Genomic DNA, 14705 nt, shown 5'->3' with positions numbered 1-14705 from the left:
GAGTCCGGGAGTTGCCCTCTTCAAATGTGGCTGGAGTGGCTTCAAAGATTGATTTATTTTTCCCACACACACAACTCTCACACCCAAACAGGAAAATGTAATGCGTGTTGTTGACAGACCAATGCTGGTTTTTTTGAGGGGCTCCTGGACCCACAAATCATTTCGTGGCTGGCTTCACCAATGCGGCAGCCATTTTGAGCAAGGGCAAGTCCTTCCCTGGCAACTTCCAGGCTCCAATATGGCCTCCCAGTTGCTCAGCAAATTTGAGAATCCTCGTTTTCGTTTGCAAACTCTCTCCATTTGCAAATTTTGGACCTAAAACTGGGGGACAAAGCAGGATTCCTAAATTTTCTAAATCTCTTTTTTTTCCCCCGCTCTTTGGCCCAGTTTTGGCTCCGGGGAAGAGCACCATTTCGGCTTTTATTTATTTATCTTCCGTTGGAAGAGGAATGATCAGCAAGTGCATTTCTCACCACGCCCAAGAGGACCAGCCTTATTTGTATCGTAGACATCACTAGACTGAGGAATCGGGTTGCAGGGAACCCTGGGGGCTGTAGTTCCTCGGGTGGAAGAGGGACCACCGGGCAGCGCCTTAGCAAAACTACAATTCCCAGGAGCCCTCGGAGAGGAACAGCCTGCCCTGTTTGCAATCCCCAAAGCTATTTCTGCCTGTAGAGCTGCCTAGATGGGCGAGAGACTCTTCCGCGCCATCTGGTGGCGGGGAAAAGGGACTACCTGGGAGGGAACTGGGCTCAGCGTCCCCCTCTGGTGGATTAAAGAGGAGAAGCAACTTCTCGCCAAGTTTATTTCCTGTGCAGCTCCCAAAGTTTGATGGAAATGGAAGTCCAGGGCGGGCTCATAGAAAAAACTGCACCATGGAAGGCGCCTGAGCGACGGGGGGCTTGGCTCCCTCCCCACAATGCCCCCCGGCCGCCTCGCTCAGCAGCTTCTGACACCGGGCTTTGTAGATGTCTCGTTCGTGGACCAAGCGAGCCACTTCCACCCTCAGGGACTCAAGCTGCTGGGCCAGCTGGGATTTCTCGGCCTCCAGGATGTGGCGCTGCTGGACCCGCTTGAAGCGGCAGGACTGGGCGTAGCCGCGGTTCTTGAGGGTGCGCCGTTTCTGCTTCAGCCGCTGCACCTCGTCCTTGCCGAAGCCGCGGAGTTGCCGGTTGAGGTCCCGCACTGACATGGAGACCAGCTGGGCGTCGGAGAAGCGGTCGGAAAGCCGGGGGAGCTGGAAATGAGGAAGCTGGATCAGGTAGGCGGAGGAAAAACAAAAGTCGCATTTGGTGAGCAAAGGGACGCTAACAGTTCGGCATTTACCACGCTAGAGGATGGGGAAAGGACCAATGGATAACCAAGGCTCAGCTTGGGATAGCCCTAACCTACTGATGGTTAGCCTTTTTGGTGCCGAGTGCGAATGTGCTAACTCCCAAAATGCAATGCGAGCGCCCTCATGCATGCCCCCCGCCCCCCTGCGCATATGTGGTAGAGACCCAAAAACCAGCTGGCCGGCGGGAGGCGCATGCCCTAGATTCGCCATCACGGTAACCGCAATAGAGACACAAATAGTCTTCCATTTACGACCGCAATTAAGGCCAACGTTTCCGTTCCTACGTGAAACATTTGTTCAGTGAATTTTACCCCGTTTTACGACCTTTCTTCCCACCGTTGTTACGTGAATCGCCGCACTTGTTTAAGTGAGTGACACGGCTGTTAAGTGAATCTGGCTTCCCTCACGGACTTTGCTTGTCAGAAAGTCGCAAAAAGGGATCGGATGACCCCGGGAACACTGCAACCATCATAAATACAGTACGAACCAAAATATTCGTGTGTTGTTGTTTTTTTAATTACAATAGAGCTGGGAGGGACCTTGGAGGTCTTCTAGTCCAACCCCCTGCCCGGGCAGGAAACTCTACATCATTTCAGACAAATGGCTCTCCAACATTTTCTTAAAAATTTCCAGTGTTGGAGCATTCACAACTTCTGCAGGCAAGTTGTTCCACGGATTAATTGTTCTCATTGTCAGGAAATTTCTCCTTAGTTCTAAGTTGCTTCTCTCCTTGATAAGTTTCCACCCATTGCTTCTTGTTCTACCCTCAGGTGCTTTGGAGAATAGTTTGACTCCCTCTTCTTTGTGGCAACCCCTAAAATATTGGGACACAGCTATCATGTCACCCCTAGTCCTTCTTTTCATTAAACTAGACATACCCAAATCCTGCAGCCATTCACCTTTATGTTTTTATTTTTTTCTTTTCTTTTCTCAACATCTTTTTTTTTTTAATGCAATCCTGGCTACTGAATTTGTGTCACACAAATCCAGAAAACTGGATTAAGAAAACGATCTCTACGGGGGTTAGCCGTAAGCAAGCATGCACCCAATATGCAAGGTTCTTTAATGTTACCTTCCAGTTCACAGAAATTAAGAATATTTTTATTCCCCTTGAAACATCTAATCTCCTCTCGGGAGGGCTACGTTCACAATCCAGGTCTAAAAACGCTCATTTCTTATACTACAGCTTTGTGAGCCATCTGCCCTGGGTAGTCAGGGTAAAAGCACTCTGCGCGTGCTCAAAAAGCTAGGCCTTCCGGAGGGTGCCTGTGGCTTCTAGCAATGTGGCTCTTTGCACATGCTCAGAGACTCTTAATTAAGATTCTGTTTGCCAAGAGTAATTAAACCCACCTCGACTGAACGTTCTATTTCCTTGCAGCTCTTATTCTCCAATACAAATAGTCCCCGTTTTACGACAGATAAATACGCCCGTTTTTCCCACACTGAACGACCGTCCCCACGGTTATGTGAGCCAAACTCGGGCGCCTGGCAACCGACTCGTATTTACGACGGCCCTTTGGCGACCTGAACCAGCAAAGCGAAGGAGGAAGCGGGGTTCACTTTAACAACCGTGTGGCTAGCTTTAAAGGCAACACTTCGCTTAAACCCCTGAGGCGAGGAAGGTCGTAAAACGAGACAAAACCCCGCTTAGCTATCTCACCGAGCAGGAGACATATCGGGGCTCAAACGGTGGTCGTAAATCGAGGACTAGCTCTATTCGATATTTGACGTCTCTGGTTTTGTTTTTCGTTTTGTATTTTTTTTCTTATGGGCGGATTTACCTGTTGTTGCTCTGCGCCAAAGCTCTCCGCTGACCCCAGGAAGCCCTGCAGCTGGGGGGTCACGCTGTTTCGAAGACCCCCTTCCGCCGTGGGTACCCCCAAAAAAGCTTCCACCGCTTCATCCAGTCCCGGCACCATCGGCGTCTCCGGACCGGTGCCAGCGGCCGCCGCCAACGATTGGTGGAGCGTCGCCATCCAATACAGCTCTTCCAAAGAGGATTTGGGGTCGGCCACCTTGTCGAAGGTGGGCGAGGGGGGCACGGAACTGCATGGGGTGGAAGTGACGGAGGAGCTGCTGCCCGGCCTGGGCAGCTCCTGCTTCACTTCGAACTTCAGCAGGTCGAAGTCGTCCAGGTAATCCAAAGCGATGGGACTGTCAGGTAAGACGCTCATCCTGCGGGAAGAAAAGGAGATAAGGGGTTGTTTTTTTGTGTGTGTTTGCGAGTCGGTTGCGTCTGTGTGTGTGTGTGTCTCTCTCTCTCTCACCTGGGCGAACAGATCCGGATTAATGGATTAACTCGGGTGGATGGGGGAGAGAGGGAGGGAGGGAGGAAGGAAAATAACCTACCGATATGACATGACCTGTGTTTAACACACAGAATCATCTATTGCAATATCCTTCCGGTAAAAGACTACTTCAGCTTCAATCGCAATATTACAAGAGCAAACAATAGATTCAAGCTTAATGTCAACCGCTTCAAACTTGATTGCAGAAAATATGACTTCTGTAACAGAGTTGTTAATGCCTGGAACTCATTACCTGACTCCATAGTCTCTACTCAAAATCCCAAAATCTTCAACCAAAAACTGTCTACTATTGACCTCACCCCATTCCTAAGAGGACTATAAGGGGCGTGCATAAGAGCACAAAAGTGCCTACTGTTCCTGTCCTATTGTTCCCTTCATTATATCAAATTAATATAGTTGATGCATATTTTTTTTACTTATACATATATATAGAATAGAATAGAATAGAATTTTATTGGCCAAGTGTGATTGGACACACAAGGAATTTGTCTTGGTGCATATGCTCAGTGTACATAAAAGAAAAGATACGTTCATCAAGGTACAACATTTACAACACAATTGATGATCAATATATCAATATAAATCATAAGGATTGCCAGCAACAAGTTATAGTCATACAGTCATAAGTGGAAAGAGATTGGTGATGGGAACTATGAAACGATTAATAGTAGTGCAGATTCAGTAAATAGTCTGACAGTGTTGAGGGAATTATTTGTTTAGCAGAATATATATATTTTCTTCAACATATGTTGTTTTATTTATGACAATGTTTGTGTATACTGTTGTGACAAAAATAAAATAAAAAAAAAAGATATTCTTTGCATCCAATTATACAGTGGCGGTCAAAATTGCGGAAACCTTTTCGGGAAAGTTATCTTTTCTAAATCTAGTTAATAACACCGCTTTTTTTTTTTTTTGGGAGTAGTGTTATAAAATTATATATCAACGGAAAAGATAATTTAATCGAAAACGTCTTGCAATCGCTTTGATGGAGGTTTTGCTATTAGACTAGCAGTTACGGTATCAAGAAGAAAAGTGAAATACGTAGAAAAAACGAGACATACGAAAATGATCACCGTAGAAAAAAACAAGATATACAAAAACGATCCCCACGTCAGTTAAAACTCAGTTGTTTATTTATTTTATTTATTTATTTATTTATTTTGTCACAACAATATATGTAGGTATCAGATTATATAGTATATAAACACATATATGAGTAAATATTAGGCGGTATAAGCATATATATATATATATATATATATATATATATATATATATATTCCAATTTTACGCGGGAGAAAACTCGAATAACCGAAGACCTACATACAAACACCCGCGAAAACCTCAGAAAACAAATATATATATATATATATATATATATATATATATATATATATATATATATATATATATATATATATATAAAAGAAAAGAAAAACAATAGGACAGGAACGGTAGGGACGTTTGTGCTCTTATGCACGCCCCTTATGGTCCTCTTAGGAATGGGGTGAGGTCAATAGTAGAAAGTTTTTGGTTAAAGCTTTTGGGATTATGGGAAGAGACCACAGAGTCAGGTAAAATGTTCCAAGCACTGATGATTCTGTTACAGAAGTCGTATTTTCTGCAATCTAGATTAAAGCGGTTGACATTAAGTTTAAATCTATTGGTTGCTCTAGTATTATTGCAATTAAAGCTGAAGTAGTCTTTAACCGGAAGGACATTACAATAGATGATTCTGTGAGTTAAACTTAGGTCTTGTCGAAGGCGACGGAGTTCCAAATTTTCTAAGCCTAGGATTTCAAGTCTGGTGAGCATGAATTATAGCTTGACAACATCTTCCCTTGGAGCGAACCAAGTCTTTGTGTTCTGCAGCTGTTATGTGAAACCAAGATGGAATGATGGCTTCGATTAACTGGGTTTTATTGCTGGGTCGCTTCTGAATAACCAGTTTCTTTAGTGGGCTCCATAGATTTTTCCATTGGGTGAAGATGTGGGCTATTCCCAGGCCATTCCAGCAGTGGAATAGGATTATCTTGAAATTCCCCCCAAAAAAGGGGTGTTATTAGCCATCCAACCTCAAAAATAGACTTTTCCCAAAAGGGTTTCCACAATTTTGGCCACGACTGTATGTGCCCGTTTGCTCAGGGCGCCGAACCTCATCGGGCCCCGCGGAAAACTTCTAATGCTGCCACCTCTCCCCGTATTATTTAGTAAAAGGTCACTTGCCAGGAAATAAATAAATAGGCAAATAAATAATCTTTGGCATCAAATAGAGCTGGTCCTCGATTTACAACCGTTCACTGAGTGACCCTTCAAAGTCACAACAGTCCTTACCCAAAACAGGGACTTACAGATGCACAGAGTTGGAAGGGACCTTGTAGGTCATCTAGACCAACCCCCTCGCCGCCCAAGCAGGAGACCCTACAGCATTTCTGACAAAATGGCAGTCCAGACTCTTCTTGAAAGCTTCCAAGGGTGAAGGTCGTGTTTCACCTTTACGCCCTTGGTAGCCACCCGACGGTCATGCGATCAAAATTTAGGCGCTTGGCAATACGAGTTCAGGTTTACGACCGTCGCTGGGTGTCCCAAGCTAACGCGGTCTCCTCGCCTTTGTGACCTTTTGACAAAGCCAGGTCAACGGAGAAGCCGGATTTACTGAACGACCCCCGGTACTGCCTTGATTCACTTAAAGACTGTGCCGAGAAAGGTCGTAAAAGGGGGAGGGGAAAACTCGCTTCAGAAATGCCTCACTTAATGGCAGAAATGTTGGGGCGCCATTCTGGTCGTAAGCCGAGGAGAACCTGTACCCTATTTGCTTATCCAGCTCCGCTGGAAACTTCTGCCACTTCTCCCTTCCTTTATTAGACGGATGATATTATAATATTTGTAATCTCGTTTTTATAATAATAAATATGATTATAATATTGATAATGTTATAATGTTCATTATAATATAATGAATAATAATATTCTTGGGCGGAGACGCCAGGAAATAAATCGTTAAGTGGGGGAAAAACAATTTTTTTTTTTATCCAGAAGAAGTTTTATTTATTTTTAAAACGTTGATTAAATGTATACGCCACCCAACGCCCTACACAAAAGGACACAGGAGGTTTTTGCGGTGATGCGCCGACAATCCAGATTGAAACCATAGTTAAACCAGGATAACGCAGCCAGGAAAGTCCGATCGGTTGCCCTAGTCTAGTGCAAAAATAAATAAATAAATCAATAAATAAATCACGGCTTTGCACTTTATTCGCCTCTAATCGCCTGGATTAAAGTACGAGCGCCCGCAAGCGAGTTGCCGTTCTCTTTGGCGAGCTTCTGCAACCCAGCAATGCCTATCCCAAGCCAGATCGAAAGCTACCGGTGGGAAAAAAGTTTTGGAAAACTTGCAGGGTTGGTTTGAGCATTGCTGGGGGCAAAAACCAACACACACACACCCAAAAAAAAAAAAAAAAAGCTAGAATTTCCTATCCTAACTGAGCTAGGATAGGATAGCAAATACGGATTATTTCTCTTTATTTTTCCTGGCTAAACTACTACTACTACATGGCACGCATAGCCATATAGGTTGGCACACGAGCTCAGCATTTGCCAGGGCCTTCTGGGCCCACCAGAAGTAGAGAAACAGGCTGTTTCCTGCCTCTGGAGGGCTTCGCGGGGTGGGGGTGGGGAAGGCCTGTTTTTTTGGCCTCCCCAGCCTCCAGAACCTTTCTAGGAGTCTGGGGAGGGCGAAAACCACCTTCACCACCACTCCGGAGGGCCTGGGGGAGGCCTGTGTTTTGGTCTCCCCAGCCTCCAGAGCCTTTCTAGGAGTCTGGGGAGAGCAAAAACCACCTTCTCCACCACTCCGGAGGGCCTGGGGGGTGGGGGAAGGCCTGTGTTTTGGTCTCCCCAGCCTCCAGAGCCTTTCTAGGAGTCTGGGGAGGGCGAAAACTGTCCTCTCCATCACTACCCCCTTTTCGGCCTCCGGACGGCCTCCGGGAGGGGGTGGGTAGGGAAGGCTATTGTCACCCTCCCCAGACTCCTAGAAAGGCTCTAGGGGCTGGGGAGACCAAAAACGGGCTTACCGTGCCATCGTGTGCCAGGAGCGTGGGGCGTGTGGGGCACATAGAATTACGGGTGTGGGCACGTGTCCATACGACACACACACACATACACACACACACCAGTCCTGGCACGCAATAACAAAAAGATTAGCCATCACTGGTATAGGTTCTCCTGCTTGAGCAGGGGGCTGGACTAGAAGACCTCTGAGGTCCCTTCCAGCTCTTCTTCTAAATTCTAAAGCCCTTGGCGTCTAATTGGCATTAAAGGGGAAGGGAGGGGTCTGATAAAGGGAAGACCCCCCCCTCCCTTCTCCAGGATCTCATATCCTGAAGCAAAGTTTCTCAACTTTTGACAACTTTTTTTTTTAAAAAAGGGGGGTGGGAGAGGATTTCAACTCCCAGAATCCCCCCCCCCACAGACAGAATGGGGGGAATTCTGGGAGTTGAAGTCCTTTCCCCCCCCCCAACCCTTCAAGTTGTGAAATTGAGAAAAAATTCCTTTAAAAATGAGAATAAATTTTGCCCCAAATCGGAGAAAAAAACATGATTTTTTTCTTTACCGGGCCAAACCCAAAATCCCCACTTCTCAAACACCCCCCCCCTCAATTCACAGGCTTCCCCCCACTCTCCTCTCTGGATGCCGCGCAGCGGCTTGCGCGCATCCTTCCACAGGAAAGCGGGGGTTTGCTCGCTCGCTCGCTCGCCCGCCGGCTCTTCCGATCCAAAGCCCCCGAGGGCCCGGAAAGGATCGCGGGGAGGGGAAGAGAGAAAGAAGAAATGAAAGCGGACGGGGCGGAAAACTTGCCTCCAAGGGAGAGGAGCAAGAAAGCCAGCCCAACGCAAGGCGATCCTTGGCAAAGTGAAGCCGGGATCCTTTGCCAAAAAAGTCCAAATCCGGGGAAACGCAAGGCGATCCTTTTGCCAAATCCCACAGATCCGGAGGAAACGCAGTGCGATCCTTTGAAAGAGAACCCGGGGAAATGCAGGGGGATCATTTGCAAAATCTACAGAGCCGGGGAAACGCAACGCGATCCTTTGCAAATCCCCCAGATCCGGGGAAACGCAGGGGGATCATTTTCAAATCCCCCCAGACTCGAGGAAACGCAAGGGAATCCTTTGCAAATCCCCAGATCCGGAGAAACGCAGTGCGATCCTTTGAAAGAGAACCCGGGGAAACTCAAGGGGGATCCTTTGCAAAACCTACAGACCCGGAGAAATGCAACGCGATCCTTTACAAATCCCCCAGACCCGGGGAAATGCAAGGCGATCCTTTGCAAAGCCTCCAGATCCGTGAAAACGCAAGGGAATCCTTTTTAAATCCCCCAAACCCAGGAAACGCAAGGTGATCCTTTGCAAATCCTGCCGATCCGTGAAAACGCAAGGGGGATCCTTTGCAAAACCTACAGACCCGGAGAAATGCAACGCGATCCTTTACAAATCCCCCAGACCCGGGGAAATGCAAGGCGATCCTTTGCAAAGCCTCCAGATCCGTGAAAACGCAAGGGAATCCTTTTTAAATCCCCCAAACCCAGGGAAACGCAAGGTGATCCTTTGCAAATCCTGCCGATCCGTGAAAACGCAAGGGGATCCTTTTCAAATCCCCCAAACCCGTGGAAACGCAAGGCGATCCTTTGCCAAGAGAACCCGGAGAAATGGCAAGGCGATCCTTTGCCAAGAGAAGCCGGGGGAAATCAAGGCGATCCTTTGCAAAGGGAACCCGGGGGGAAGAGGGAAATCCAAGGCGATCCTTTGCCAAGAGAAGCCGGGGGGGGGAACGCAAAGCGATCCTTTGCAAAGAAGCCGGGGTGGGGAATCAAGGCGACCCTTTGCCAAGAGAACCGGGGGAAACCAAGGCGATCCTTTTGCAAAGGGAAGCCGGGAGAGAAATCAAGGCGATCCTTTTGCCAAGAGAAGCCGGGAGAGAAATCAAGGCGATCCTTTTGCAAAAGGAACCGGGGGCGTGGGGGGGGGGCGGGCAACGCAAAGCGATCCTTTGCAAAGCACCGGATCTCTTTGGGAGGGGAAGGGAGGCGAAGGACGAGCCCACCTGCTTGCTTGGTCGTCCATGGGTCTTGCCAGCGTCCGGTCCGGACCGCCCTGCCTTTCTCCTCCCGCAGCCGCTTCGGAGGGGGGGTCGGTGAGGATCCCAAAGAACACAGCGCAGCCCCCGGGGTTCCCTTTAAACGCCGGCAGGCTGACCTCATCTGCATATATTAGCGGCCAGCCAATGGGGAGGGCGGGATTCAGATGAGTAGGCGTGGCCAACATTTCCCCCCCCCCACACCCCACCCCTCCCCTTTCACTAACTTGCTCCCTAGTTCCTCTTTTGGGGGAATCACACGCTTCACCTCCCCCCCCTCCCCACTTTTCTCCCAGCCTCCCATGCATGGGACTACAAAGCCCAGCGCTCCCGGCCCGGCCGCTTTGGACCAGCCTTTCCACCCCACCCCCCCATACCCACTCCCTCCACCCCAGGCACGGTGCCAAGGGCACAGCCTGGAAGCGATGAGGTCATCCCCATCGTCGTTGCCCGGGGTGTTCCTGAGCATGCACAAAGTTGGGTGCGTCGGCTGGCAAAGCTCACCTCTCCCTCCACACACACACACACACCCCCCACTTTGCAGCCTCGGCCATACAGACCGTCCTCGACTTAACGACAATTCGTTTAGCGACCGGCCAAAGTCAGCAATGGCCCTTAGGATCTCGTTTCACACTTAACGACCGTCGCAGTGACTCCAGATTCAGGCGCGTGGCCCCTGATTCACATTTTTACGACGGTTGCCGTTTTCCTCCCGGGGTTGTTTTTTGCAACCTTCCGACAAGCAAAGCCAACGGGGGGAGAGGGGTGAAACGGATTCACTTAACAACCGCCTGACTGAACGGAACCCCGGCGGAGATTCACTTAACAACCGTGGTGAGAAAAGTCGTAAAAACGAAGGCTTCGCGGATGTTTCGCTTAGCAAGAGAAATTGGGGGCTACATTGGGGTCGCAAGTCGAGGGCTACCTGTATATTTGGGAAGTGGAGCTGAAGGAAAAAATAACCATTTTGGACGGGCACATTCCTCTTGAGCGTGAGGGAAAGGCACTCTAAACATGCTCAGAGGTTATTTGTCCTCATAGCAACAGCCAGAGAAAATTCCTCAGTAGGGAAACGGCACTCTGTATATGCCCAGAATTAACTTTCTGGGCGAATGGAAGAAAAAAAAAATAACCACTTTGGACAGGTTCAGAAGCTAGATCTTTTGAGTGTGAGGGAAAAGGCACTCTAAACATGCTCAGAAGTTATTTATCCATCTAGCAACAGCCAGAGAAGATCCCTCGGTAGGGAAACGGCACTCTGTATATGCCCAGGATTAACTTTCTGTGCAAATGGAAGAAGAAGAGGAAAAAAAAACACTTTGCACAGGCTCAGGAGCGAGATCTTTTGAGCGTTGCATCGTGAGCAACCACTGCCCCCCCCCAAAAAAGAGGCACTCTAGACATGCTCAGAAATTGTTTGCCCTTTCAGCCACAATTGGACAGGGTAGCACTCTGTGCATGCCCAGAAAGGCATAGAAACCAAACCGCTCGACGTTTCTATATCATAAATTAAAATATATATATATAAAAATTAAATTATTATTATTATTATTATTATTATTATTATTATTATTATTATTATTATTATTATTATTATTATCATCATCATCATTGGGGGGGGCAATTTAGCGCTGGATGACGGACGATGGGACCCGGAGTCCATTTGCAAGATGACTTCAAATGCTGGTGTCCGTCGAGAGAGAGAGAGAGGCTGAATTCGCACTCGCTCCCCTGCAAAAGGGTAAAAAGCCGGGGCAGACCGGCACCCCGAATGGAAAAAAAATGGGTTCTATGGGGCAGAAGCGATGTCCCTCGTTTGGACCCCAGGCCGGCGGGAGGGTTGCCATGGCGCCCGGGCCCAACCCGCCCCTCCGCTAATACCCAGCCCCACACGGCCACAAAGGGCCAGCTCAGCGTTGCTAACCCATCCTGACAAGGGATTCTTCCTCTATTCAGTTGGACATCAGCCTGTCATCCCCGCTCACCCCACCGTTCGCCCCCCACCCCACCCCGGGCGTGACCTCCCCACCTGACCCGGCCAGGGTTGTTAAGCCCCCCGAACGAGAGAAAAGCAAGCAAAATCCACCCTCCGCAAAAATTTAAAAAAAAAAACCACGACATTCTGCCCCACCACAACCACCACCACCGCTTCCCAGCTCCATCGTTGCCTCAAAACTGCGATTCGGGTGCTCATTTCTTCTTGAGGACTAGCTGCTTGGCGAGCAGAGTTCCCAGGAAGTTAGCCGGAAGTGTTTAGCCCCCCGCCCCGCAAATGAAAGAAAAGCAAGAAAAATCCACTCCCCACAACATTTTTTTTTTTTAAAAAGACCCCCTTTCCAGCTCTTACCTTTCCCCCACACTGCGATTCGGGGGTTTATTTCTTCTTGAGGACTAGCTGCTTGGCGAGCAGAGTTCCCAGGAAGTTAGCCGGAAGTGTTTAGCCCCTCCCCAAATGAAAGAAAAGAAAGAAAAATCCACTCCCCACAACATTTTTTTAAAAAACGACCCCCTTTCCAGCTCTTATTTTCCCCCCACACTGCGATTCGGATGCTTATTTCCTCTTGAGGACTAGCTGCTTGGCAAATCGAGTTCCCAGGAAGTTGGGTGGCAGTTAGGTGGTGTTTAGCCCCCCCCCCCCACAATTGAAAGAAAAGCAAGAAAAATCCATTCTTAAAAAAAAAAAAAAACATGACCCCCTTCCCAGCTCTGTCTTTTCCCAAACTGATATTCAGGGGCTTATTTCCTCTTGAGGACTAGCTGCTTGGGAAGCTGAGTTCCCAGGAAGTTAGGTGGAAGTTAGGTGGTGTTTAGCCCCCCCACCCCCCATTGAAAGAAAAGCAAGAAAAATCCGCCCTTCACAAAAAAAAAACCATGACCCCCTTCCCAGCTCTGTCTTTCCCCAAACTGATATTCAGGGGCCTATTTTCTCTTGAGGACTAGCTGCTTGGCGATCTGAGTTCCCAGAAAGTTAGGCCAAAAAGTAGCGGGCTGTGGGATGGAGACGGAAACTAATACGGCTTTTTAAAAGAGCTTTCCGACAGGGGGCAAAAAAGTGACTTAGGACCCGTTTCACATTTAACGACCGTCGTAGCATCTCCTCATCAAAATTCAGACGCTGGACTGGTTGCGGCGTTTTAGGGTCCTGCGACACCTTCCCCCCACCTCCCCGCTTTTTGCGATCTTCTGTCAGTGGGGAAGGCGGATCCGTTTAACGCCCGCGCGACAAACGTAACAATTGCCGTGCTTCGTTTAACGACCGTGCGGCTAACTTAACGACTGCCGCGATTCGTTGAGCAAACTCATCGAACGTCCGCCTTGCTCGGCGACAGACATTTTGGTCGTAAATCGAGGACTACCTGTATTCTGCTTTTCCTGACTTGGTTTAGCAAGAGAGAAACGCCGCGAAGGCAAAACTCAACCTGTTGGATTTCAGCCTGCTCTTTAAAGCCAGCAATGAGAAGGTGGGGGGGGGAGGAAATTGCAATGTGATTTATTTGGATTTAATCAACAGAGGCCCATTAAATCCAATTTCCAAGGGTTTTAACCCCATCCTGCCCCGTATAAACTCAGAAACCAGGTTGCAATTGGTACGAGAGGAAAGTTGTGTCTGAAATGGTCGTTTTAGCAGGAATTTTCCTATGAAGCTGCGATACACACACACCCCCCAAAAAAATATTCTGATTATTAACAGCCTTCGACCAGATGTCTTTAAATAAAATCCCGGCTCAGTTAATCACTTTAAGGTATATTCTCAGCTTAATTGGCCCAGCTTTCTTTCCCCCACCCCACCCCACAACGCCTCCCCGACCTCGGTGACCCATATTTTACTCGATTTAATCCTGATCTGGACGTCTAAGACCGCGTTTAATGGATTCCCGGCTCAGCCGAGCCGGGGAGCGTTTCTAAACCTTGATCCCTAGCAAATAAACAGACGGATTAGCAAGGTGGGAAGGCTTTTTAATGGGATCTGGGGAAGAGTGGGGCAGACGGAGCGGGGAGGGGGGGTGGATTTCTCCCTCTGGATCCATGGCAGGGACGTTAGGTGGATTAAATTTTTAAGCCCGGTCGTCTGCCCCCCACAACCACTTCCCCGGTTCTGTCTATTTTGGCGTCAGAGGTAGGATTTGACCGAAGGAAATATTTGAGGCTCAGGGTTGAACAAGGTTGTCCTCGGAGCTGGGTGAGTTCCTTGCAAACGTTTTATGACCCAGCTAGGGGATGATATCAGGGCTAGAAGGGAGTGGGGTTTGGGAGAAGGAGGAGGAAGAGGAAGAGGAGGAGACTGAAGAATCTGGTGCTATCTGAGCTTGGTGGTTTTACTTGCAGATGTTTCATGACCCAACTAGGTAACATCATCAGTGCTAGAAGGGAGAGGAGGAGGAGGAGGAGAAAGGAGAAGGAGAAGAAGAGGAGGAGGAGGAGGAGAAAGGAGAAGGAGAAGGAGAGGAAGAGGAGAAGGAGAAGGAGAAGGAGAAGGAGAAGGAGAAGAAGAGGAGGAGGAGGAGGAGCAGGAGCAGGAGGAGGAGGAGGAGGAGCAGGAGGAGGAGGAGGGAGAAGAGGAGGAGGAGGGCTGAGGGTCCTTGATGCTCTCTGAGCGGGGTGGTTTTGTCGCAGAGGTTTCATGACCCAACTAGGGAACATCATCAGTGCTAGAAGGGAGAAGAGGAGGAGGAGGAGGGGGAGGAAGGAGGAGGAGGAGGAGGAGGAGGAGGAGAAAGAGAAGGAGAAGAAGAAGAGGAGGAAGAAGAGGAGGAGGAGAAGAAGAAGAAGAAGAGGAGGAGGAGGAGAAGAGGAGGAGGAGGAGGAGGAGGGCTGTGGGGTCCTTGATGCTTTCTAAACTGGGTGGTTTTCTTGTAGATGTTTCATGACCCAACTAGGTAACATCATCAGTGCTAAAAGGGAGAGGAGGTGGAGGGGGAAGAGGAG

General features: G+C 48.6%; 1 protein-coding gene across 2 annotated transcripts; it reads right to left on the bottom strand.

Moving 5' to 3' along the window:
• Positions 1-371: 371 nt before the first annotated feature.
• Positions 372-9860, bottom strand: NRL (neural retina leucine zipper). Of its 2 annotated transcripts, none has more exons than XM_058181163.1 (3): positions 9747-9860; positions 3118-3511; positions 372-1252 (listed from the first exon to the last, which is right to left on the bottom strand). In XM_058181163.1, exons 1-3 carry the CDS (start codon positions 9764-9766, stop codon positions 857-859), a joined length of 810 nt encoding a protein of 269 aa, XP_058037146.1. In that variant the 5' UTR covers positions 9767-9860; the 3' UTR covers positions 372-856. The 2 variants fall into 2 exon arrangements, with proteins under 2 accessions (XP_058037146.1, XP_058037147.1); XM_058181164.1 differs by having other exon boundaries at positions 372-1237.
• Between the last annotated feature and the right edge of the window lie 4845 nt (positions 9861-14705).

Source organism: Ahaetulla prasina, chromosome 4, assembly GCF_028640845.1.
Source record: "Ahaetulla prasina isolate Xishuangbanna chromosome 4, ASM2864084v1, whole genome shotgun sequence".
Taxonomy (NCBI): Eukaryota; Metazoa; Chordata; class Lepidosauria; order Squamata; family Colubridae; genus Ahaetulla; species Ahaetulla prasina.
Note: the sequence above shows the minus strand (reverse complement) of the source record. Positions and strands in the feature narration are given on the sequence as shown.